At 39.8% G+C, this 27,741-nt stretch overlaps 1 protein-coding gene across 3 annotated transcripts; it reads right to left on the bottom strand.

Annotated features, from left to right (window-relative positions):
- tmem94 (transmembrane protein 94) lies at window positions 1-27,741 on the bottom strand. 3 transcript variants are annotated; one of them, XM_036572438.1, is made up of 32 exons: window positions 27,618-27,741; window positions 23,987-24,300; window positions 19,688-19,807; window positions 19,437-19,564; window positions 17,946-18,082; window positions 17,531-17,739; window positions 17,173-17,324; window positions 16,930-17,032; window positions 16,721-16,807; window positions 14,602-14,718; window positions 13,402-13,458; window positions 12,029-12,133; window positions 10,971-11,144; window positions 10,417-10,629; window positions 9,689-9,998; window positions 9,104-9,277; window positions 8,916-9,018; window positions 8,485-8,693; window positions 7,885-8,066; window positions 7,421-7,556; window positions 6,836-6,951; window positions 6,651-6,750; window positions 6,366-6,474; window positions 6,087-6,276; window positions 5,749-5,826; window positions 4,464-4,549; window positions 4,256-4,337; window positions 3,893-4,074; window positions 3,712-3,806; window positions 1,647-1,740; window positions 1,020-1,184; window positions 1-883 (listed from the first exon to the last, which is right to left on the bottom strand). In XM_036572438.1, exons 2-32 carry the CDS (start codon window positions 24,008-24,010, stop codon window positions 811-813), a joined length of 4,110 nt encoding a protein of 1,369 aa, XP_036428331.1. In that variant the 5' UTR covers window positions 24,011-24,300; window positions 27,618-27,741; the 3' UTR covers window positions 1-810. The 3 variants fall into 3 exon arrangements, with proteins under 3 accessions (XP_036428331.1, XP_036428334.1, XP_036428333.1); XM_036572441.1 differs by lacking the exon at window positions 13,402-13,458; XM_036572440.1 differs by lacking the exons at window positions 23,987-24,300; window positions 27,618-27,741 and adding an exon at window positions 22,255-22,425.

Here is a 27,741-nt window from a genome sequence, read left to right as displayed (position 1 = left end):
AAGAACAGTTTTAGTTGTTCTAGGCATTCAGTATCTACAACCTCTTTGACGGCCTATTTAATTTAGTTTTTAAAAATAATTTAATTCCCATATGTTCCTCTCACCAGGAAGTCTGTAACGGAACGTCATTCCTTTCTGTGAGTGCAAAAATGTTTCCCCTGCAAACACTGGACGTGAGGTATTTTGAAGGACATACAAATATGCTTTCACATTCAAATCTTTTAGATGCGTGCTACAAAAGGCTCCTCAGTGTTTAGTGATGCAAGCAAGACAGTAAATAGGAAATTAACTGTAAAAAAACTGCTTGACTAACCAGGTGTTAACCAGACTAAATTCCAACTCTGAATAACATCGCCCAGCAAGAGATCCAGCACTGCTACCACAATGATGTAATCTAGATCTCAATGTGAAATACTATCTTGCTTTAGTAGGTAAAGTGATTAGAAGGATGTATGATAATGGTGCAGGAACAATCTTAATCATTTTACCGTCTTGTGGATGACTCTTGTGAACTTCATGACCCTCTCCCTTCCCACTCAGTTACGGTTTTCCCTTGTTCAAATGCAAATAAACGGTGAAGCTAAATAGAAAAAGAAAATATGAAGAAAATCTTAAATTAAATGCTATTGTGGGAAATCACAGTGGACAGATGCTGTCCTCAGTATTTTGGCGGCTTCGAGGAGGGTCAGTGTTGGAGTCAGGCACTGAGCACTCTTCTGAAGACTGTGGAGGAAAGTGACCCCTCCCTCCACTGCTGGTCATCAGTGGGAACCATGAGCTTATATCACAACAGTCCCATGTTCTAGCAGCTCAGAAAGGAGAGTTCATTCCCAGCTTAGTCTCAAACTGCAGCTTCTGTCGTTTCTGGTAACGCACACGTACCCTGAAATGACAACACAAATAATACTCTCTGAAAGCTGTTACGTTTGTACAACTGTTAAAAGTCATTGTTGCAGAGACTGAACCATATGTGGTAGCTAATGAGTCTGCCTTTCCCTCTTGTTCCAAGTGTATCTTACCTGATCTCATGTAGCTTGACAGCCTCATTAATCAGCACCACCAACATAGTGGACAGTGACACCAGCAGCCAGACCACCTTGGGCACATCACTCAAAGTAAACACCAGCCTTCTGTCCTGCCATAGCTGATAATCTACTGTAGCCTGCACCACCTGACCCAGCAACCTGAGAGAGATGATGAAGACATGGAATGAAAGATGGCATGAGGCTCAGCTATCCACTAAGATTGCACACTTTAATGTATGATATTTAGTTTCACTTCTATAGCTAATGAAAGTTGTTGGGTCCACATCACAGAAAAAAATTAATGCTTTTTGAATGATATAATAATAAAATATAATGATAATAATGATATAATAATGAAATAATGGGGTAACCAATCAGAACAGGTTATGTACATATATTAGTCTTAAAGGGACAGTAACAAAAGCAGCCTGTTGAATTCTAAGGGATAATGAGAGGTTGGAAAATGCTGATGTAAAAATGAATTGCAACTGTTTGTGGTAGATAAATCCACATAAATGTCATAAGAGTACCTCAGAGGAAAAAATTATATACAAAAAAGGCAGGATGAGTCCTTTCTTATGTTCACCTTTTAAATAACAGCTTTCATAGTGAAACACTTACACAACAGGCACAGTGAGACACCACCATGTGTTGCTGAAGGGGTTCTTCCTCCACAATGGCTGAGAACGGTGCACATAGCTGAGAGAGATCACCACTGGGAAAGGTGAGAGAGAAAGTGTGTACACAAGACAGTAATTTGACTGCTGCACCACTGATACACACTAACAGCAAGTAATTTACATCTGTAGATAAGGAACATTTATTTTTAAGACTCTGAAAGTAGCTATGGGCATTTAAATCATTCTTGCTATTCAAATATCAGCATTTTTGAACAAATAGTATTTGAATATCCCTACAAGAGCAGGGCGAGTTCAACACTATATGGCCAAAATATACCTTCGTAATTATTGAGTTCAGGTGTTTGGCCACACCCACTGCTAAGAGGTGAATAAAAGCAAGCACATGCAATTACAATAGACAAACACTGTCTGTAAGAGCTATTATTGTGAAATTAAAGCATCTAAGCAACAGCAGCTCAGCCACAAAGTTGTAGACCATGCAAAATCATAGCACGGGGCCACTGAGTGCTGAGGAAAAAAAAACAAAAAAAAACACCTAACTTCTGTTGCATCACTTACTATAGACTTTCTAACTGCCTCTGGAAGCAACATCAGCACAAGAACTGTGTGTCAGGAGCTCCATGAAATTCCATGTTTTCATGTTTGCGCAGCTGCACACAAGCCTAAAATCACTAAGCGCAATGTCAAGCGTCAGCTGCAGTGGTTTATACAACAGTTAGTTCTGGCCACGCAAGCTGATTGGCTGAGAAGCGTTCTTTTTTCACAAACACTATATCACTCTGGTGAGACACCGTTGCTAAGCAACGACTTTGACAGCTGCAGGAGACATTCATGCCATTTGATTGTTTTCACTTCTTACTTTGCACACAAACAAAAAATGGATATTTTTAAGATCACATTTGACCTACAGCCAATTTGGTCAGACTCTGAAGATGAGACTACACTAAATTCCAAAACTGTCATTACAACTGAGCAAGCTTTTCAGTGGGCAGCTGTGACAGAAGAACACCTAAACAACATGGAATTAGACAGAAATTAAACGAATACCATTTGCCAAACAAAATGGGCAGTAAAATGCTTTACAGACTGGCTGTAACAAAAAAACACTAATACTGATCTAGCAAAAATGACAAAACTGAGCTAAACTTGATATTGCGGCAGTTTTATGGCTCAGTCTGTACTTCAAAAGACGAGGCTTACAGCACACTTTGCAGAAAGTGAGTTCGTTACTCGGACGTAGCAACAAGCTGCTTGTTAAGGAACTATAATTTGGCGGAAGGAATTGCTAACATTAAAACATATTAAATACCACGTTCATGGCCCAATTTATTTGTGTCTTACTTTATTTATTTAACTGTTGTATAAAAGCAATAGAACACTCAAGGTCGTATTGTTATTTCGCAATAACACACTCCCTCTCATGTTCTATTGCTCAAGTAAGGCACGCTGCTACTGGACTCTGGAGCTGGGGAGCAACTCCATTAAAATGCCCATAGTGTTGGAATGGAATGTCCAATAAGCTCATATAAATATGATGGTCAAGTATCCACACACTTTTGGTCATATAGTGCATAATTATCATACGCAGCTAGCATAAGATCCCTATTTGGTCATCTAGGTAGTGATTTACCTTTGGGTACATGACTAAACACAGGACTAAACATAACAAAAGCAAACAGACAGAATGCTGATCCACACAAACTGTGCAACTTGCACTACGCATTTCTTATCCTTTTTTATTTGAAATATTTCTATATATAGCTTCATTTAAATGGCGGTATTAAGCTCTGCTATCAGCAGCTTGTGTCCAAGCATTCTCTAAGGGTATTACTTCCATATGCACTCAAAAACTGAATTAAAATTAAAGTTAATAAACATCTACATCTTTTTTAAATTCCAAACAACACATTCTTTTCAAGTCAAATGCCTGATTAAGCAAACAAATACTTAAATAAGTTTAGATATCCGTATATTTGAATAACCAAACTTCATGCTGCTTATTGTGAGTACAGTGAGGCATCGCAGATACTGAAAGCTGGTCTTACCAGTATGCAGAGCCAAGAAGCCTGCCATGACTTTCTGGACCAGCAGCAGACCATTAGATAACTCATCAAACCACTTTGGAGCATCTTCATATGAGCTGCAATCAGGTGCAAACAGGTGATCAAATGAGTTATCAATAAAAACTGTCTGATTATGAAAAGGTGCAGTGCCTACAGTGTGTACCTAGGAGTGAAGATGTTGGAGCAGTTAATGGCACTGCCATCAGCTCTGCTGATGTTAGCAGCTCTGCTGACGTTAAGAGCTCTAGCACACACTTCCTGCAGAGAGAAGCCGAAGCCCAGCAGGTAGGCACACATTGTCAGACCAAACTTGAGCAAGAACCAGCCCAGAAAGTACTGCTGAGTCTGGGGGGGAGATAAGAAAAAAAATACATTTTACATTCTTAATCTGGATCCTAACATAATTACTAGTCATTATGGCACCGACACACACACAAAAAAACCTGTGCCCACAGGTATCACGTTAGAGAATGGGATGCGCAATTAGATGCTGTGTTTGTGCCTTTTGACATGACTCATGACCAACCTTCCGTGGAATGGCATCCAGATTTTTTCCAGTGGGAACTGTCATCACAGAGCTGTCTGGAGGCTTCCCCAGTAAGGACACACTGTGAGACATGGGCATATGCACTTGAAAATCAATAGGACATAATAGGATGGTAACCTCTGTGTGCATGCGTGAATGCGTGCATGATGGGTGAGACTGTAAGACAGATACTTTTTGTCTCTCCTACCTCAGCAGTGGGTAACAGAAACAGGAAAGCCACAGAATGTCTGTTATGTTCATTGGAGGGGGAAGCTGAGTAAGACAGGCCAAGAACTATAAGAAGGGAGAGGAAAAAAAAATATATTTCATATTAAGCTTATTAACCAAATACATATTGAGCAGTCAAAACATTTTTGCAGGCATTCTAATAAAAGTATAGCACCCCAAGCAAAAATACATACGATTGATATAGATTTCTGTGACAGTTTGGGGGCAATACAGCCAAAATCACAACATATGTAATTTTATATCATGGTAACGGTATATATCATCACAATGTACTTCATTTTAATACTTTTAATCTGGAAATGTGATGGTGTGGGATAGTCTCAGAAAATGTGGTTTCATGGTTTTCCACACTAAGGTGTATTTAATGGAGGAAAAAAAACAAAACAAAAAGATCAAGCATGGCACGTTCAATAATTTAAAAAATAATTTATAGTGTAACGTTGCCTACTTAGAAATTTATAACTGTATAGTGTGCAAATGGAAATATTCGGAGAAGTCAGAGCCCTTGGAACTTTGTCAATGACTGTCAGCAAGTGTGTCTAGCCAGGGCTAGTGAATGGACAGTGAAAACTAACCAATTCTCATTTTTAGATATCCAAAATGATCCCACACTGCCAGATTAAGGTGCTTTTTGGGTGTGTATAAAGCTGCGATGTCCTATCCCACTATCAGCTTTTTGTACACTTGTAATGTATTAAATGTGATGTGTGATGTGTTAAATAACTACACCACTACCTGTGTAACCCGTTTTAACAGTGTTATTACAAAATGTGTTGTCTTTAACTTAACACATCAGTGTGTCTATTAAAGACAGAATGAATTGTTTTTTTAATCACATCTGTTTTAAGAATGTACACTAACACCTCATGACAATTGCTTGGTGATCTGCAAAAGAGCATTCTGCGAGCACACACAAGCAACTCCACATGAAAATGTTACTGTAGCTTCTAAATTCCTCCTAGTTTGGAAATCGTGACTTTTCGTGATCATGGTCAATAGTGAAACTGGTTAAAAACATGGACATAATGTAAAGCAGTCCCTCCTACTCAATTTGAGATGAACTGCACTGTTTGTGAACATTAACCACATAGCCGAATGATGCCAGCTACTGCAGTAAAGGGCCACATCTCCACCAGTGCACAAACTCTTACCATGGCAAGGCATATACACAGTCATACAGCCCAACCCTTATTCAGAATGTATTATTAAGACAGTGGCACATCAGGTGTGTCACCTGCGCTCACCTGAATGATGACCAAGGTGAGCTGGCACTGCAGCAGGAAAAGGAAGCACTTGCGAATCCCAGAAGTGGTGTGCCTGGCCTATATACAAAACATGAACACACATCAACCTTCACTCAATTTTTAATTTTACTTTGTCGATTTCATATAATAATTTGTTGACAAAAATAATCTTGTATAAGCATGCTGGAATTCTAAGCCTGATCATGTTTTTGTTTTTTTTTGTAAAAAAGGAACAATGTGAATGTGTTTCTGGGTGGGTAAGTGTGTCACTGCCCTATAAATGTGAACACAGCATGCTTCATTTTGTAGAATAATTTTGTAGAGTCAGTGTTCGATACCTGCTCTATGAGTTTAACCATGCTGACGCTCTCGCCATGGTGGAAGGAGACGGAGCAGCCGAGGCTGTTAAGGCGAGCGCTGAGGCTCAGCGGGGAAAGCTCCTCCCGCTCCTCACCCACCCCACAGCCAGCTGCGTAACCAAACGTCTCCCACGAGCACCGTGATGGGTACAGAGGGTCCAGAGAGATACTGCACCCAAACACAAACACACTTGACGTTATGTATATGATGCTACACATTATTCATCAATATAGAGCAGAAGTAGCACGTTGGCCCACCTGAGGTTACTTTGCAGAAATAGGCAGCTATTGCGGAAGTTAGCCGAGCTCCCTAAACAACACGTCACCTCTCTATTCTCCTGCATAATTTTCATCATCTCGCACATGGCTGCAATTCACATACACGCACACAGACAAACATGGAGTGTTTTTATCTATTTTCCATACAGCTCATAATCAGTTCATTTTAAAATGAATCCAACTGGCTGTGGCAGGAGATCTATATTCTTCCTGCTATAATAAACAGGTCACAGGCGCAGGTCACAGCCAGCACCAGAGACTCACTTTCAGGTGTGCAGTCTGTGAAAAGGGGCACTAGCAGAGGCACATTGTCAATGTTCTTCAGGTGAGGGCGGACCTGGTGAATACCACGAGGCAGCTTGGCCTACAAACAAAGAGAAATATAAAAGAAGGATTCACTCTCTGATGTGGTTAAATTCTTAGAAGGCATTGGACACAAGAAGAGTTACTCTGTTGCAGTCCTCCAGAAAGCTGGGCACATCACTGTCTGTGGGCTGAAAGCTGGCAAGATCTGACTGGCCTTCATCTTCAGGAAGTAAAGGGCCCTCAGCATCATCTCGAGAATCTGCACAGACAGACAGCAAAGCAAAGTCTGATACTCAATTAATATACACGCACGCAAACACAGTTTCATGCGAAGGTGAAGGAGAAAGAACCGAATCAGAGTCACAGCAATTCTCTACACAAACCATAGTGTGTATATTCACTGCATTTAATCTGAACACTTCCCAACAACTACAAATAACTAAAAGGTTGGTTAAAAAGATCAAAAAGCAGCAACATTTAATGTTAAACTGAGCTCATCATTATTAGGTATTAAACGAATAAGGGGTACCTATGATGTATTTTACCCACTGGTCTAATACATGATGGTGAGAATAAGATAAATCTAATAATAGTGGATTACTCATATTTAGGTGATTCCTGACTTAATTTAAGTGGGGTTCGAATGACTTAATACCAGTAAAAGTTGCACAGACAGACACAGATGCCAATGTACACAAGTGCACACATGCATAAACAAAACAGCTTACCCTGCAGTAGGTCATCATGTACAGAGCCAGCCTGGCTGGGACTGGATGGAGCTCCATCACCATGGCCATCTCCATTAGGGGTAAGAGAGATATGACAGTTCCAACCCGTTTCCAAACCCATTTTCTCTGCAAACACCTAGCACACAAACACAATTTTTTCCCCACATATAGCAGCACCAAAATGTTAGAATATGTACCAGTCCACATAGCGTCACATTTATTTTAACGTATATAAGAAAAAAATCACTGTATTAGGGCTGCAAATCTTTAAATGATTTCTATAACTGATGAAACTATCAACTCCTATTCAGTTAACTGACTAATTAAATTATTTTGTCTTGTTCTTTTCTCTCCCTTTGACACATAAAGTCAAATCAATTCTTTTTAAATCAACTCACTGACTCAGTTAAGTAACTGTTGTAGTCTTGCATTGAGAGGTACTTGGCTTGCCAGTTTGACAGTACCTTACTGCGTAGCTCGTCTTCTCTGGAGAAGTAGACGAAGCGAATGCACGCTCCCACCAGGTTCTCAATGAGCCGCACTGTATCTAGACGTGCCTGAAACTGTGATGACACCATGCCCATGAAGATTTGCCCACTCAGGGCCTGAACACAGTCCTCCTTCTCCAAGACCTCTCCAATGCCCTCTGAAACACATGCAGACATGCACAGACAGTAAACAGAGATGATTTACTGAATGTGAATGAGGGCATGGCTAACCAGCATTTTTCAACCGCTAACCCAAAACTCATGCGCATATCATGTGAAGTCGTTTTAAACCCAAGCTACTTATGGTAATCATGCAAAGGTGTTCCAACAACCTTACAGACATAGATCTACAACTGACTGATAATCTAAAACATTCCATCATGTTTTATTTTCAGCGCATTAGTATGACTTGTGTGGTGAACCCCATTTTGCATTACTTAAGTTAATTTGTGGTTGAACAGGAGGTTAGTAACATAAGATGACCCTCAAGTGGAAATCAGATGAATTAAGTCTGCAAATTTCATGCAAAAGGGAAGGGGAGAGGATTGAATCTTAGTCTCTTTCCATCTTGCTCACCGTCCGAACTCCAGCTGTTGCGGCGGCTGCTGTGTTTGATGGGCGTGGTGCTGGGCAGATCCACTCCAGAGAAGAGTGTAGGGCCTGGGGCCAGCTCCACACATTTCCCATTTAGTTGGTTGGACAGCACCACCTGCATGGGCTTATAGGCAAAGGCAGAGCAGTAGCCTGATAAACAGGCACGCTGGTAGAAATCCAGAACCTTCTTCCTGTGGAGAAGGAAATACTCACTTTACTGCATAAGACAATGCAACATTGCGTGTACTGTGTTCGCTAGGTTTGGGCAATATTGATTTTAGGGGGGAAAAAAAACGGCATAAATAACATTGATTGGAAAGGCTGGTGTCATTTTGTCATAATGTCAAATCTAAAAACTAAATTCTAAAAAATACCAGACTGACCAGCAGAGCATGCATGTGCATGTATCTGACCTGTCAGAGCCAGAGAGTGGGTAGATGTCTGTGCCGTCCCAGAAGTCTGTGCAGGCCTCTAAGATGAGGTCAGCCGAGCCGTGGGAGAGCATCTGCACATTGTCTGAAAAGAGTTCAAAAGGTTAATGACTGTGCAAACCAACAAGCATAAACAGGAAACAGGCAGTGACAAGCTGAGGGTCTCTCACTGGTGGTACTGTCCCGGACTAGAAGGCTGATCAGGTGGCTGATGGGTGGCTGGCGTTTGGTGAAGTGGTGCGGGCGACGTGGAGCCGACTCTCTGGCCTTTTCTCCACAAGGCAGCTGGTACAGGGCCAGGTGGTTCTCCTGCTTGAAGAGTTCTCTCGCTCCAGGAGTAAAACCTTAACAAAGGCACCAGGACACAGTGGCACTGTGTCAAGTGAGAAATCCTTTTGCATACATTATGAATGCAGCTGAGAAACTGAGGCAAATACATATATTTATCTCAACATAAACATATTTACAGGGTCCTTAAAGTTTGACATAATTGCACCAAAATCTAGAACAGGGATCAGTAATTCTGGTTCACAGAACAGTTTGGTGATTTCCTTACTCAAACACCTATACTAAACTTGGTTATTAGCTGAGTTAAATCAGGTGAGCTTGAGCAGCTAAATGTAGCCCTCAAGAACTGAAAATGAAGGCTCCTGATCTAGTGACGATTAGGAAGTTCATCAACCTTCAATGTGGTTCTGAACCAGCTGCTGCATTATTATAAAAATGTGTAGGTTAAGAGTGTGCCTCATGCTCACCTATGAGCCTGGAGAGCTCGCAGAGACCCCAGGGCACATGCACAGGTAGCACAGCGCCATGGCTCTCCTGCAGGGCCAGGTTGGACAGGTGGTCTGAGAAGCGGCACAGCTGTTGGGTGACTGTAGCATTGCATAGGTTCAGCATGATGTTGAGGCCCAGCGGCTTCAGTGAGGATAGGTGGCCCTGCCAACCGGAGTCATCAAACTGGATACTCACAGGGTTCTGCTGGTCCTGAGACAGACTCAGCATCTCCAAGTGATAGTCACAAACAAAGTCCTCAGCTTCACACAGACCATCAATACCGCAGAGCTGAAAAAAATAACACACATGCACACATGCAACTGGAAGTTAAGAATCAATGCCAAAGCTTATTCCATGAATATCACCCAGGCTATGTTTACACTGCAGGTAAAAGCGGCCCAAATCTGATCTTCACATGTGTCTGATAGAAGTGATGTTAAAAAAAATCATGTAAACGATGAGAAAAAAAAAAAAACTGGATTTGGGCAATAGATTGGATTAAGACCACATTTATATGCAGCCTAAACATAACTTATGTGCTTTTTGAAATTATGTACTTCATACAAAGTTGCATTCTCTGTATGAAGCACTTACTCTATAGATTTAAGCTGAGAAATTTAACACTCTACACCGCAAAGCAGGGCACAAAGGTGTGTAAGGGTGTGTGTGGTGAAGTATACTGGCATTCTGGTTTTGTTTGCGGTACCTGAGTGCTTTCCTCTTCACCCCCCTCCGTATCATGGCTAAAGCTGACATTGGAACCGGACGGGTGCTTGGAACGTGTACTCTGGGGGCCCCGACGTGTACGATGTATGTCGCGGACTGTGTCATGTGACATCTCACTGGGATCTGGCTCATTGGTTTGATGTAGTGAGGGTTCAAAGGCAGGAACACTGAGGAGAGCTTCCACTTCCAGAACCTACGGACAAGAAAGTGCCCAGAGAGGCACAAGTAGAACACCATCATTAGGAAGTGCAAATTGGGAAGTGCTGCAAACACAGCAAATTCAACATATTCATTACATGACCACAACAGAGAAGCAACCTTTAATTTACTCTGAAAATCTCATGGTCACTATGCTGACTATGCCATACTCTGGACTCATACTACTTGTTGAATGCACTTCAAGTAGAAAGGTTTGCTGTTTTACAGGTATAATTACAATATGAATGAATTAAACTGAAATCATGTTCATTTTTTGCTTGTAATTTGAATCTTGGCTCAGTTTTGTAGGGGAACTGTGACCACATGCTTCTTTACCTCATCGCGGTCCTCCTCTCCTTCCAGACGACAGAAAGAGTTGATGGACAGGTCATCTCTCAGGTCATCCTGGCTGTCGCGGGGCTGCTCGACGCGCCCGCTGAAGAAGAGCACAGTCTCTGGGCTGGGGTTGGGCCAGGACAGTAGACCCTGCTTATCCACACAGCACAGCACCTACAGCAATGACATACAGGCTGACACAGTCAGGACAGGAACTGGAGTTATAAGCCTACCAGTCTGCCTTACTTTACATTAAACTGTAATCACTGGAAAAATATTTCATTCATCTTCACTGAGCACTCTTCATTCATCTTTGTCAATAGGTATTTGCACCACAGAATGGTTCGATCTGTTAAGTTAAAAAAATTAAAAGTCCCTGACACACTCCACCTGTGTAAGTCAATGATGAATACTAGGGAATCAGCAGATGCTTTCTCCAAACATGTGACCGGCAAGAAGCAAATTCATTTATTTCTTTTTCTGGCCGAATTGTGCAGCAATATTATGACTTTACATTACACATTTATGCTATTTACTCTGTATTTGAATGCTGGTGCAACACACATTAAACAAAATAATTATGTATGACGCTTTGTACTAAATAGCTAGTTGCCTTTTACTTACGAAGCAGCACTTTGTTTGATACATGTTATTTAAATTGATTTTTCTTTTACAAACTGAAAATCCCAGCCTGGCCCATTAGCAAATAATGTTATTAACACTGCAACCTAATAGAAAGTAATGAAAATGTGCTAGTTTGTTAGTGTGTTCAATTAGCTCCGCCACGGCATGAACTTTGGGTTTAAAACACCCGCCACACATCAGTTTGGCTGTAAAGAGCAGGATCTGGCATAAAAATCTATTACTGTACATCGAAAAAAAAAAATCTCAAGAATACCCCACCCCGAGTTGTTTTTTACGTTCAGAATTTCATTAGATAAAATACATCTAAAAAAAAACAACTAATATATAGCCATATTTCAGATAATTATACTTGTCCAGATATAATTTTATATTGTGTATGCGTGTGTCAGCGTGAGAGAGTGGAAGGAACGTACCGTCACTGAACCTAGATTGTGCAGGAGACTGGAGGTGCAACACAGTGTCCGAGACTCTCCTTTCAGAACACCTTGCAGGTGTCTCCACACACAGCGCAGCATCTCCTACACACATATACACACACATAAACAAAGTCAGTCAGAGTTAAGTCACCTGTCCCAGGAGATACTCAGCTGTGTATCATAAAGTTTGGTTTTGGGATTGCTCTGCAAAACCATCTGCAGAGTGGAATTTACAACTTCCCACCCCTTCTGAAGTCATACAGAATATACACACGTCCACACACACAGCAAAAATAATATCTTGGCGACTGAAATCATCTGAAATCTAGTCATGTATTTTATCTAGTGCAATTACCTTATTCCACTCACAGATAATGTTGCTGGTGTCAAGATATATTCTTACAACAATCTGATCACAAGAAACATTGGGTAAATTAACTAGATTTTATATTTCACTTGTCAAGATGATATATTTTTTGCAGGGTAGGTAAGTCAGGGACAGTCCAGTTATGGGTTATACTCTCGTTCAGATGCAGAGCTTTTAGACTTGGATCAAACTACCCTGTCCTATTCCATGTCTATCAAGTTAAATTCACCTGGGACTAACGGAAGCATGTATATGCATATATATATATATATATATATATATACACACACACACACACACACACACACACATACACACATACACACTCTATATATAACTATAGTCAAACCCTTGCACAGCTTGAAACAAGAGAATGAACTGGACACCCAAATACATTAAAAAAAAAAAATCTCACTATATAAGCCAGACAATCTGGTTCATCATGCAATCCATTTTTTTCAACACTCTTTACCATTTACATTGGGTCAGATAATGTGACAATAGAGAGCTCATTCCAGGAAGCACAGGCTAACAGTTAGAGCAATATGTTCTATCATGCAGGCGATAGACATTGCATGGATGCAGGCAGGCACAGGTTGGGGGACTGTATGACTGGTGCAGGACTGGCAAGAGGGAAGCCAATACAAGAAGCCAAAAATAAACAACTAAATTATGCTTAAAAAGCCACACACCTGATAGGACCTCTAAACCTTAATACAGCCATATCAGTCCAGCAAGATTGAAATAGACACAGTAAACACTACAGTTTAAGGGTCTGTAGTGTTTACTGTGTCTATTTGTGTGAGGTTTTAAAAAAAAAAACAGTAGAAGTGCCAGTGTGTATTATAAAATAGCGATCTATGCGTATTTGAGAAGTGACAGCTTAGAATAAAAGGGATTAAATAATTAATAATGATGACTATATGGTGGTGGTGTGTACAGAGTAGGGGGGGGGTCACGTGCAGTGTGTGAGGAACGAGGGAGACAAATACAGAGGATGTACCTGGGAGGACACCACTTCCGTGTAGCTGCTTAGAGTGTCCTCAGAGAACTTAGCCAGCTGGGATGAGAGAAGAGGTGAATTAAGACCCCTTTTCTGCTCTTCAGGAACACGTGATTCCGGCCTAGCGCTCGCTTACAGCTGAACACATAAGCTCACACTCAGCACTGTGCAGGTTAACTCACAAGCCAAACGTATTGCACACAGGGCGTGTTACTGAGTAGCAGGATGATGAGATTTTTGAGGGGAAGTTGAGCAATGTGGGCTGTGTAATAATGCATGTGTATGTATGTATTAATGCACCCTTGCTAAATATGTGGAAAACATAAGGGGTGGGAAAAGTAATCAGCTTGTTGATGTTTCTCAATTTTCTCTTGAAAGATCTTGAAATAATTTATAAAATGTCACAAATGGATTTTTACATTTTTGCTGTAAAATAAGTTCTAAAGTAAGTTTTACTACTACTGATGTTTTCATACTTTTTACACTTTATTTATATTTTAGCACAATCTGGCTTGAAGAAGAAAACAAACGCATCATTAATACATGCATCTTTGCAGTCACAAACGGGGCACTATTTTTCTGAAATTACTGAATGACTAACTTAATAATACCACTGTGCTACTGATAAGTCCTCTGATTAAGTAGTTTCAACAAAAAAACAAACAAAAAAAACAAAAAAAACAATAAAGTTAAAAAAATTGCTGGAATATCCCAGAATTACTTCATGTTTGGACTCCTGTTTTAGCCTATTACCTTACAGCGCTCTATATGGCAGGGGTTTTTGTTTTTAAATGAAATATTTCATCATCGTTTCTCAAGTAAAATGAACGCTACACTGTAGACAATGTGACACAAAGAACTAAAATATTATGTAAAAATGTAGGGTTTTTTTTTTTTTCCATTTTTTAGACTTAGTAAAACAGGCCAGTAGACCTAAGTTTGCAGAGTGTAGGATAAGTTCAAATTCAACTACACAAACACTATTGGTAACACTACAAATACAGCAAAATAAATCATAATGAAGAACATAGAAATGAAAAAAAATTGAGATGCATTGAGAATTGCTTTATAATAACCTTGGCATCCTGAATTGAAATTGAACTCAAATCATGACATGCCTATTGGATTCCCAACCCTAGAAGGCTTGTTGTGAAGGTGTCCAGTTGAAGTCAATGAATCAAAGCAGTAAAACGGGCTCACCAAGCCTGTTGGAGAGTTGCGGCTGGATTCGGCTAACACACGTGCCTCTCCATAAGCGATGACCAGGACCCACATGACTGGAAATAGCAGAGGTAGGATAGGTAGCACTCCCATCATCTACACAAACAGAGGATGATAGACACAATATCCATCATACAAAGACCATAAACTACTAACTAATTACCTAAGACTGCCTTCAAAATTTTTCAAAATTTCTGCATAATAAAACAATTAAGTAATATATATATATATATGATATGTATGTATATATATATATATAAAAACACTGTTATTCAGAGTGGTTTGATGTGAAATGTTCCATTCTAGATAATTTTCAAATTCAACTACACAACACTATTGGTAACACTACAAATACAGCAAAATAAATCATAATGAAGGCTATAGAAACAAAGAAAATTGAGATGCATTGAGAATTGCTTTATAATAGGATAGGAACCAGGTCTCTTAAGAGGTTAATGCCTCTAAAAGCTACCGCACAGAAAGGGATTACAGCTTTTTACAGGTAATTTTTTTAGGTAGAACTGAAGAAACTTTTTACAGTGTAGCTAAAACAGTAATAATACAATACAGCATCATGCCATAAATCTGCATTGTATAGTTTATTTTCATTTTGGACTAATGATAGATGATAGCAGATGTTAACAAAAAATGCATTTCCTCCAGGTAATGAAAACATACACAAGTGCAATTTTTATTTTTAAAAATTAAAAAAAAATTACATTCATTTCTCTTCTCCTAGCAAGGTACTCTACTCTTGCTACAGAGTCAGAATTAACACACTGCCTATGGTGAGAGATATTTACAGTGGTATCTGGTAAAATAAATTAAAATGGTTATAGATATATAAATAAATAAAAGTTAAGTGAAATTACATGTGCTTTATTTTCTGCACTTTTCTCATTATAATTGTACAAAGATTAAACATACTGTTGTTTCCCAAATATTAGAAAAAACTCAAATTGCATTAAAATAAAAATAAAGTACACCAAAATAAAGTACTCTCTCACATATACATATATATACATATATATATATATATATATATACATATACATATATATATATATATATATATATATATATATATATTTGTAGAAATAATTAATATCCATTATTTTTTCGAGGTCATACTACATGATGTACAAAAGTGGCAACTACATGCCAGCCGTTAAAAAGGTTCATTTTTCCCAAATTTCAGAGAGACTTACAAATCTGTTTGCTGCTTCCATGGGTCCTTGGCAAATTGCTACATGATGCAATTTCCTGTTTTTTGAGATGATTTTAGCATAAACGTCCCAGAGTGGTTGTTTCTTGATGGTTACACCACATGATATTTCATAAAATCGACATCATCGGACAAAGTTTGTTTGTATATAATGATGGAAATAAAATTAGAAATGCTTTGCAGTTTTGAACAGGACGACAAAACATTTTGGAAATCATGCCAAATGGGATAAAAAAATAAAAATGAATAGATTTAGAGTAATTTCAAAGAAGTTTTCAAAACAGCAGTCATGGCCGGACGGTCGCACCACATATTTTGACCCTTTAAGTAACAGGAAAATTACAATTAACTAATATTTTTTAAAAAGTTAAAGTGAGTAGATATGTGGGAAAAGTACTACACATATATAGTACCTTTATATGCATTTAAACCTTTTTTAAACTGAAAAAAATGCTGTCGGACAAAAAATTTAGGCATCACGTCACTGACCCATAAACCAACTGAACTGAACCAGATCTACTTCCTCAACTTTCAGTTCTTTAGCATGTCAACCAGTGGGCTGCAGAAACGTTTGTGGTCAGCTGTGAGGACCGTGAGTTAAAAAGGGTTAGTCAACCACTGCTCTATTTGTTTTGGACAGTAAACGAAATGGTTATATATCGAAACGCATGGTTCCTATCACCACCACTATAGAAAAATAAGAGCCAGTTAAGTTTCCCTACAACTAACTATTCAATATCAAAATACTCCTAATAACTTTATTTATATATCAACCATTTAATTATGCATATATTAATAAATTGGAGGAATTCCTCTTTAAGGAAAATTAAGTTCTGAACTACTAATGAACTTCCTCAGTTTGAGGAGTCTTACCTGCAGCTGAAGGAAGTTGAACTGAGCTGGAGTGAGACTGGGAGTGTCAAAAAAGTAGCGAATTGTATTCACAGTAAAAAATGCCACCTAGGAAACAGTAATTAAACAAAGCAAGAATCGACACAACACATTAAAAGGCAAACATTTTTAGAAAAATTGCTGTCCATGATTTCCGTATTTTAAAAAAAATAACAACAAAGTTGACATACCAGCACTGCTGGGCAAGCAAACTTAGCTATGATAGACTGCACTGTGAACCGTTCATTATCAAGAGCTGTGACCGGCCGAGACAGAGCGAGATCAAGACTATTCCTACAAAGAAGAGATTGCATTGTGTCAGAGATCATATCTCTATTTTCTACTATGCAGATGTTTAGCGAATATGAATGAAACAGACAAGGCAAAAACATATTTCAACAGAAAAATCATTTCTGAGGATTACTGTGCATTACCTGACATTGTCAAGTATAGGGGTGTGGACCACCCTGAAGAGGCGGAACTGCTGGGGGCTGTGAGGGCCCCTCCTATCATTCCCACGAGGGGAGGGAGGAGGTGAGAAGGGTGGAAACAGGTCTCCAGGCTCCAGCACAATGTGTTCATCATCCTGGAGGCAGATGTGTCACAGTAGCAGAGACAGGGAGGGTTAGCACAAAAATTCAAAATTCAGAAATTCAACAATAACCTTGAATGCCCGGAAATCTTCAAGTATATTTTGTTTGAAACTGACACTCAGACAAAATAAGCACTCTAACACAAACAGGACTGAGGTAAAAAAAATAATAATAAAAGCATCAAACAACATAAAACAACCTTAATGCCTCTGAGCGAGGCGAATGCCTCTTGGCCTGGTCTCAGAGCAATGATATCACCCTCCACCAACAGACTGACAGGTAGATTAACCAGCTGCTCATCACGATATGTCCAGTGCAGGGACCAGGATGGAGAGGAAGGTGTGTACAGGTCAGGGTATCGAGAAGGGGCCCATCTGATTGGCTGTCCTCTGCTTCCTTCCAAATAAGCTGATAAACAAGTAATACAATGCCAGAACTTCTGTACTTTGAATGTTTCCAAGTAAACGAGAAAACCTCAGTAGTATGACATGTACATGGATTTTGTGGTGGCATGTATTACGATGACTCTTTACAAAAACAAAGAAAGAGGTGTACCTAAAATTAAACATGCAATATAAAATGCCAGGTCAAAACAAAAAGGGTTTCCCCCTCACCATTCAGTTCTGAAATGATGGACTTCAGCCGCCGCACCATCTCACTCCTCTTCAGTCTCTGCTGACGTCCAACTAGGAGGAGGTTGAGCAGCAGCAGGAGGAAGAGGGCTCCTGCATTCACCAGTTCGATGCCTTGACTGACCCAAGAGAAGTATTACAAGTTATGTAATATAGAGCCTGCGTGAGCAAAGACCTGATTATCTTTCAGTTTTTCCCCCAGCAACTTGTCTTTTTCTCAAGATATTCATTCTGTAAAAACTAAGGTTGTCTCTCTAGTATAAGCATTTTCAAATGAGTTGAGCAGCGTGGGGACAAGTGGGTTATGATGTTTTTTGTTTTTCCATGAGAACAGAATTAAATGATGGCCATTCTAGACCACAAAAGGAAAGTATGCCATTTCTGCCTCATTGCTGATGCTCCTGCATGCACAAAAGGCAGTTATGCTTACTCCATTTGAAAAAGTGCATTTTTCAAATCACAAGAGCTGCAATTTTAATTATTCATTGTTGTCTTAACAAGGTTTAAAGTTGGGGAATTTAACATAATGACACAAAGCTTGACAACCTCAATATATGTCAGAAAATTGCAGTAAGATATTCTACCCGAATTACTCAGCCCTACAAATACCCACCTTTGTCACTTGTGCCCCAACCGTGTTGCATATGTTATAAAACAAGTTTACTTTAGCCTAATTGGTGCTATTCATAGTTCACTGTGTTTAATGGCACAGCATGAGGTAGGCTAACAATAGGCTAACCACAGTTAAAGTAACGCATATATACAAGGCTCAAAGTTTTATTATACATTTCTACAGCCTAAGAATAGCTCAACCAGTTTACACTGAAGTTCCTGTAGTTACTGAATAATAAGCCTTAGGGGGTTACATACTGAAATATTAGACAAACATTAAAAGGGTTGCATGACTGCATTTGCCCTAATTATTTTATTATTTTTCTATTTACCATCTCACGGCAGTATGCAACAGCGTAGGCCTACACTTTTTCATTCTTCAAGCGAAATATTACTGTTTATTTTACTTAATATAAGAATCAGTACACTGATTAAAAGTGGACCAAAAGCTTAAGGACTTTAGGACTTCTAAGAGTACTTTATGTCTTGTTGCACCTTATAGAATATTTGGTGGGCATCAGAACAATGTTACCTCTAAAATGTAAAAAACCCCATGGGAACCCCTGCTATAATGCCCCCAACCCCATGCTATACTGGAAGGAACTGGAACTGGAAGGTTCAAGGAATGAACATGTGCTGGAACAGATCTAGTGTATTCCAGATTGCACTGCAAATCAAGCCAACCAACAACAAAAACAATGAGCTGTAGTTTGTTTACATGTGACATCTCAAATTTTCCAAAAGCGTTGTGTGTTCTAGTAAATATAGATAAATACAGTCTCCTGCTCAGGTAAAATGACTTTTGTTCCAACGACAGTAATTCACTATGTGTAATGCCCTAAAGACATATCCTCAACTCACCTGCCTGATGGCTGACTGCCATGGCAACAGAGCAAACCAACCACTACGAGCAACGTGAGGGCAGCTCCAGGCCAATGAAAACATGAATGGCGGTCCTCTTGGTGAAGGAAGCTCTTAGCCCACAGCTCCTGCAACGATACACAATCAAATTTAGATTAACCAAACGTTCCACAACATTTGCACCAATAAGAGACAGAGAGTTAGAGACAATGACCCAATAAGCCACATGGTGTGTGCTGAGGCTTACCAACCTGTATAGTGGATCTGCGCTGGCTGAGCTTCTGGTGTTGCTCCAGCAGGCTGGAGAGCTGGTCCCGGAGGGTCTCCAGAGCCTGTGCTGTGGAGAGTCCCAGTGGAGTTGCTCCTTCCTCCTAAAATAAAGGGCCAGTTCATTCACATTAATCAGTCAATAGAACTCTAAACACTGCAAAGCCATCAAATGCCTCTGCATTTTATGCCACTGGGATGCATGATAATATACAAATTATATCTGCATCAGCAGACATTTGCTTTTAAACAAATATAAGCATCAAACAGATGTTCAGATTTGACAGATATTTCAAATCCAATATTTGATGACATATTAATTGCACTCCAAAACAGCAGCATGTTTAGGAGTCACTGAATTTCTGCACTAAAATGTCAGTGCTCTATTCATTTTGCTGCATTTGTAACCCTCTACATGAAAGTGTTAATCCAGGAAGATGTGAAGTCATATTAAAGTTTATGTGCCCTAGTCAAATTACGTTTTGTTAAATTTTCTATGTACACACCTTCTATAGAGAACACACTTCTACACTTTTCAATGCACAATCACTGTTTTTTTTTACACTAAACTCAGCAAATAAATATGAATTATGCACTATGATTTGCAGAAAAATGCCATTTTTAAGGTTGTTCCCAGTAGAGGATGTATGCACAATTTCACTATTCAGAAATGCCTAATAAGACCAAAAAGAAGAGAGAAAATTCCCACACTATCCCCCTGTTTCTTCCAGTGCTATCTTAGTCTGACTCCCATTTGTGCAGCAGCCAGACTCCACGCAAAAGACAAGAGCTGCACGGCTATAAATAAACCCAGCAGTTTCCCACAGCCAGAGACCGAGGAAGACTATGCTAAACCCCCAGTGAGCCTCCATACAGAGGGAGGGCCTACACACATCCACATGCAATGGCTCACCACCTACTAACTTGCCATCTGTCTCACTCATGGACCTACAGATACTAAACCATCAAAAAGGAATTCCATAACTCTGCGTTACGGTCATAACTACAAAATAACAAACAATGCGCAAAAGGCAGCAAGCTTTAACAAATAAACATAACAGGCGAATAACAACCTGCAGCTCTTTCAGAGAATGCCAGCATGCTAGCACTGCTGCTAACAGTCTACTCACACCATCCTTCCAGAACCAGGTTCCATCTTTCAGGATCATGACAGAGTCCTTGTGTTCGACACAGAGACTGTTAGTCAGACACGATAGTGTGTGTTCAGTGTATATGGGTGGGTGGGTCAGGACAGTGTGGTGGACAAAGTGGGGGCTGCTGGATAATGTATGCTGCTGTTTCAGCATCCAGCCGGTCAGTCCAGCCACCACGGCTCTGTCCCCAGCGCATTCAGTCTCTCTAGCACAGCTTGCCAACAAAATGCACAGCATGCCAGTCCTGGCTGCTCAGTACAGACAGACTGTGGAAGACCTTCTTTTTTGTGAATAATATTGTGCTAGCGTAAAGGAATGGTTCACCGGAAAATCTAACTCAGGCAGTTTTGTTCTCACCACAGATGCAGATGCTGGTAATCAGTCAAGAGAAGCTTGGTGTCCAAAAAAGTGCTCATGTGTCTAAAGTTTAGTGCTAAAATTGAGCAAAAAATTAATTATTCTAATACGTAATACAAGTCTATGCCTTCTGCTGTATTACTATATTAGTCTTGTAGTGCCATTGCAAAACCAAAGAAACGTCAGACACTAAAAATATCTTAATTGATCGATTAGGTTTGCTTAGAAAAGCGTATTGTGACATTGTGATGAATTACGTCACAATATAACGATAAATATTGTCTTCTTGCCCAACCTTACGTGAAACCACTTACAGTACAATGTTTGGTAGACGAGAATGAAGAATGTGGTTTTTCATGGCCAGCTCACCACAGACAAGCCACTACTGTGCATTACCAAAGATGTTCTGCTGCCACTAATTCACAGAGTGAGGCAAACCTTCGCCTGAGGACATGCAGGAGTCGGTGGTGGGGCGCTTTTAAGTGAAAGAATTACTGTGTTAAGAGGGGGATGGATGGGCTGCAAGAGGGGGCGAGCAAAAGAAAGACTCTGACAGGCCAGCAAAAGCATGCCCCAACCCCTCCGTTTAGCGGGCATTCATCTATTTCAGCAAGCACAGCACTTTTCTATCTCAACAGCAGCGGTGGGGGCTGGAACAAGAGAAATGGACAGAAAGTATCCTCAGTGACCCTCCTGTCCCAGACACCGCGCCACAGCTCCACCTCTAACGCCAGGCCTCACCTCTATCTGTTCTCACAGCGCAGAAATCAATAGCAGCATAGAGGAGTGCCCTGTAGAGGATTTCAGTAACAAAGCTGAGACACACACACAGCTGTATCAGGATTTCAAGGACAAAGTCAAAATAGCACAGTTTTATTTTGTCTACACTCTGCAGAGTAACAGTCACACCTCATATGACTCCAGTGTTACAGTTCTACTACAACAGTTATAAAAGCTCCACAAATCAACTTCTCTGCCATTGAGCTTGCTATAATGCTTGCAGTGTCAAAGAGACTAACAAAGTGTAAAATTTACTTAACCTCTAAGACTTCCATCTTCACACAGAAAAAGGCAGCTGCTATGACTCCATCTAAGGTGTTAATTATTAAAGAAAATAGTGAAAACAGAAAGAATCATAAACAGGCGTAAAAGGTGAGCAGACAGCTCCGCTGAGAGCTCGTCAAGTACAAATGTTAGCATTTCAGTATCTCTTGACCCAGTTGTGAAATAGCCTCCGGTTCAACAAACCTGAACTTCCGACAGACCTTTAGAACCAGAGGATAAATACGGTGAAGAGGAACAAGTGAAATAAATGATTTAGCTTTAATTCACTGCTGCTTAATGTACACAAATCAGAAACAAAGTGTAAGAATTTAAATTCATTTTCACAATGATCATACACTGTAGAGCAGTTTTTTTAAAACATGGACCAAAGGATCATCACTAGCCTATCATATATAAAATCCAGATCTCTCTTGTATATATATTCTTCATATTAATTTATTATCCTACCTAATCTGCTACATGAAAATACATAAGTTTAACTTAACTTATACGACTACCGAGAAGTCCTATCAGAATTTCACTGATCGATTTTGCAGCAATATTGGCACCTTGGTTGTTTACTGGGCAGGAGGGGTTTGCAATGAAATTGTAGAGACTTGTGATTATTTTGAGCCTTACATATTACTTTAAGCTGTTCTGAATGCAGCTAAGTTAGTTTCTGATCAATCAAGGAAGAAACAAGTTGGAAATTAAAGAGGAATAAGAACACAGACATATGGGGAAATGAGAACCATACTTCTACTGTCATTTATTCAGGAAAAATTAGGAAAAGAAACTAAAGTGTTCTAAAACATATTTTGGTAGAACATCCAGTAGCAATATGTGACTCTGAGCTATGCCTGAACAACACCTAAAAATATTTATTATTATTATTATTAAGAATAATTTTCTTATTGCTAATAAATATATAAAATATTGGGATGATACATTAAAATATCCACCGCAAAAACACTCGCGTGGTTCACACAACACATGTTCCACAAATGATGCATGTTTACAATAACAGAAAGCACTTGCATGATTTACATATTTAATGCAGAAATAATGCAGTGATTGGACAAAATTGCAAGTCCTTGCAAATATTGCAAAGCTTGGAGGGACTGATGGAGTCAACCTGTATCACTTTTTTCATCTCTTCTTCTTTTGATTCGTTGGTTTAACTGTGCCCCAGTCTGAACTGAACCAAATCAGGCCATTCTCTGTAAACAGTGCCAAACTATAAATTGGATTCTGGGAGCAGATTAAACGTACTGTGTCATCTTGATAGTGATGGTGAATTACAATCAAAATGAAGTGCTATAAAACCACAACCAATTTTGTGGTGGCTTTGGTGGAGGTATGTGTGAAGGGGGGCACTAACACCTAGCCACACTGATTAAAAACACATTCCGGAGCAGCATGGACGTGATGAATAAGCAACATCACTACAAGACACATTTTACCGTCACAGAATTTCATATTTACAAGCAGCCCCTCTTATTTGCCAAAAAAGTATTTTTAAGCCAATGGTCTAAATCCACAAGTCACAAATTTAAATGTCCACTATATTGAGAAGCTGAATGTTTGTAGATCACTGAAGGATTGCAAGCTGTAAAAGCAGAAGTGCTGTGGAGAACAGACCATTCAAGAAGACTGTGGGAACAGCCAGCATACCAAGTCCACAAAAAACACATCCATTCTCAAAGTGAAAGCAGTGCAGCAACTCACCTGCTTTTTATCTTGCAGCTCCATGGCAGCCCCTGCCTCTCACCATGCTCCGTGAGGAGGCGCGGCGCTGGTTGACAGGGGCGTCCCCCGTCCTGACACAGGCCCAGACCGAGGATGGCAAGTGCGTCCCCTGGCCCCCAGACACTAATCCTTTCAGCACTGCCAGTGTGAGATAAGCCTCGATACCTAGACTCAGAGCAACAGCGTGTATGCAAGCTGCTGGAAGTGACGGTCAATGCAAACAGACCGATTCCTCTTCCAATACAGTTCTGGATGATTAGTCTGGATGACTCTCCTGGGATAAGGAAATTAACCTGAAGAAAAAAAATGAAAAGAATAGAATGACAGCAGTTTAACGTTATTGTATGTAGCAGCTTACACAATACTAAAACTGTACAATTTCATAAAGCTACTCTTTAGTACTGGAAGCAATCTGAGGTCACATAACAGTTCCAACACTCAGAGGGCGTACTCTGATCATGTTTGTAAATATCCTTTCAGATCCTTTACAGCCAAGAGGAGTGAACAATAACTGACTCAAAATACCCAGTAATACAGATGTGCACACATGCTCTCCTCAAGCTCCCTCTGGGACCAGCTTAGGTTCACCTTAGGGGTTGGGGAACTGAGGGCCAGAGTCAATGCCAATGTGGGTAATCAGGAGAGTCAGGAGAATTCCTAGTGGGCCGGTAGCGATCTGCACCAGTTACTGTGAGCTAAATTATAAACCCATATAAGCACAAGAGTGCAGAGACAAACTGTAAGTCACATGCCAGCCTACAACCCCATTTTCAAAAAATTCAGATGTGCAAAAAGTAAATAAAAAATGAACACACTGACATGCAAAGCATTTAAACCATATATTTAATTAAAATAGTGCAAAGACAACATATCAAATGTTGAAACAGAGAAATGTTGTTTTTTGAAAAATATATGCCCATTTTGAATTTGATGTCAGCAACCAGTTTCAAAATAGTTGGGACAGGGGCATATTTACCAAAGTGTTGCATCATCTCTACTATTAACAACACTCTGTAAGCATTCAGAAACTGAGGAGACCAATTGCTGCAGTTTTGAAAGGGAAATGTTTTCCCATTCTTGTTTGGTATAGGATTTCACCTGCTCAACAGTCCGGGTCTCCTTTGTTTTATTTTTCATTTCAGTATCCACCAGATGTTTTCAATAAGTGACAGGTCTTGACTGCACTGTCTTTCTGAAATAAGCAAGGCCTTCCCTTAAAAAGGTGTCATCTGGCTGGCATCATATGTTGCTCCAAGACCTGTATATATCGTTCAGCATTAATAGTGCAAGTCAAATGGGCAAGTCACCCATGCCATGTGCACTAATGCACCCCATTCCATCATGATATTGGCTTTTGAACTGTACCACAGATGATAAAATCCCCAAGTTCTTTGCTATCTTACACTGAGAAACGTTATTCTTGAATTGTCGCATTATTTGCCCACAGTCTTTCATAAAGTATTTTTCAAAAAAACAATAAAGTTAACATTTACTATGTTTTATGATTAAAACATGGTTTAAATGATTTGCACATCATTGCATTCTGTTTTTATTCACATTTTGCACAGCGTCCCAATTTTTGCAGGTAGTACATATGCAGTAATTTAGGTGTTCAACCAGCAGCCCACATGTGATAGCCTTGGTTTGGTGATCACAACTGAGTCCTGTACAGTGGACAGAGATTAGATTTTTATTTACATTTACATTTCAAAAGATGTAGCAGCTACACTCAGACACCTGTACAGGTGCTATCATGCACCTGCTGCACTATTTAAAGTAGACTGGAAATTCACATAAAAAGACATCAGCCTCAAGTAATCAGCATATCAAATTCAGTCCGACAGTGTGAATCTGGTACTGGCTGACAGCACAGGCAGTACTCTATGGAGTTAATTACATTTTTTGCATTCCTGACAGTTTTCACACGTGAATCATGAAAAACAAGAATGAAAAAAAAGAAAAACACTTAAGGAGGTTGAGAACATATAAGGTGGGCAGTGAGAAATGACTTACTTAGCTAGCATTAGTTTGTAGTACAATGATTGTCATGATAATGTCACATTTAAGATAAAAGCCTTCACCAGTTTTCATTTCATCACTAACAAGCCACCTTGGCTATCTCAATGTAGCATTTACATAATAAAAGAAAGAAATGACGAAGATGAAAACGTGCAGATTTTGGTCTGAATAATGTAACTCTCAGTCTGACTTTAAAGTCCCACTTTAGCGCTGGACAGAGTAAAGTGCAGTTTGGTGTTTTTGCTGCTCTAATACACAATAAGATGAAACTATGTTTGAGCTGGAAAACCAACAAACTGTCACAGAATCTGGGCCCCCATGACCGGAGTTCCCCACTCTTTCTTAAACAATGTGGGCTAGGTGGCGGAGGGGGAAGACTAGTCCTATCTCAAAGAGTTTTTGTACAATGCGCCATCTAACATTAAATGATTAACATCTCAATAATTGAATTATGTAAAATTTTGGAAAAAAGTGGAATTCCACTTCAGGCACTGACATTCTAACAGGTGAACTATATTTGGCAATGAATAACTGAGAAGGCTGGGATGACTCATTATAATATAAAGACATTATATTCATTACAGTGTGGGGCTAGTGAACGCAGAGAAGCAAGCTGTGTGTGATCCACTGCACTGCATGGTTGGTCACAAATCTCAGATTTCCTCTTGCAGATCTTTATTTATTATCACTTTGAAACACACTGTCCCAGAGTAATCCTTAAGATTAAGCACTCTCCACAGATTCACCTGCCTTGCATAGCTGGTGAAAGCTTAATCTCTCAGACACTCACGACTTGACAGGCTTCCAGGTGGCTTAGAGGGTCAAACTACAAGTTGCAGCACGCCTTAAAAAAAAAAAAAAAAAACACACACAAACCTTGCGTAGCTCCAACAGCCCCTCCACATCTAGCTACCTAAGGCAGCTTCTAGAAAGGAGAAGTGCTTAAGAAATATCACATGAACAGAGTCAGTTTGGAGCCACCAAGCTAGTAAAAAAAAACAAGCACATAGACACTTTATCACTAGAACCTGCAACGAATATTCCAGATATGTACGTGTGTACAGTAAGTATGCGTGTGTACGGGAGGACAGACGGTCGCCAAAAGCACTGACAACCAAGACAATGATTAAGATGCCCCGAAGCTGAAGTCAGCTTCTTGTTCGAATTTTCTCGTTCCACCTTAAATGGCGCAGCAGTAACATTCTGGCGCCATGGATAATCTGGAGTCTTTAATAACTGCTGCACCATTTAAGGTGGAACGAGAAAATTCGAACAAGAACCTGGCGAATAGGAAACACTTCAGCCTCGTTAAGATGTTGAAGATTAGGAGCCAGTCACTGAGTCCTTTCAAAGACAGACACACAATTTGTTTCTAAAACACAGCTTATGTTCGAGGCGCACACCCACAGAAAAACAAACGGACCTCCTCATTTCTTGTCGGGTCGTATCTTAATAGCTTACTCTGTGTCAAGCTAGCTATTAGCTACTTTCCAGCTGGAGGGCTTCAGTAACTGATGCCGCGTTGGCGTCACAGAATCAGAAAAACGAACCAACAAACTGCTTTATTCAGATAATGTTTAGTTTAACTTACGGAATGGAATCGTCACATCATTAATGAATGGTGTTATCATCTGTCAGCAGACGCAACCCCGCTGAACTGACGCTAGCTCTCTGTCTGTCTCAACCGCCCTGGCTTCCCTCCCTGATGACGGCCA

The sequence above is a fragment of the Colossoma macropomum genome, unplaced genomic scaffold (assembly GCF_904425465.1).
Source record: "Colossoma macropomum unplaced genomic scaffold, Colossoma_macropomum, whole genome shotgun sequence".
Taxonomy (NCBI): domain Eukaryota; kingdom Metazoa; phylum Chordata; class Actinopteri; order Characiformes; family Serrasalmidae; genus Colossoma; species Colossoma macropomum.
The sequence above is the reverse complement of the archived record's forward strand: the minus strand, read 5'-3'. Positions and strand labels throughout refer to the sequence as shown.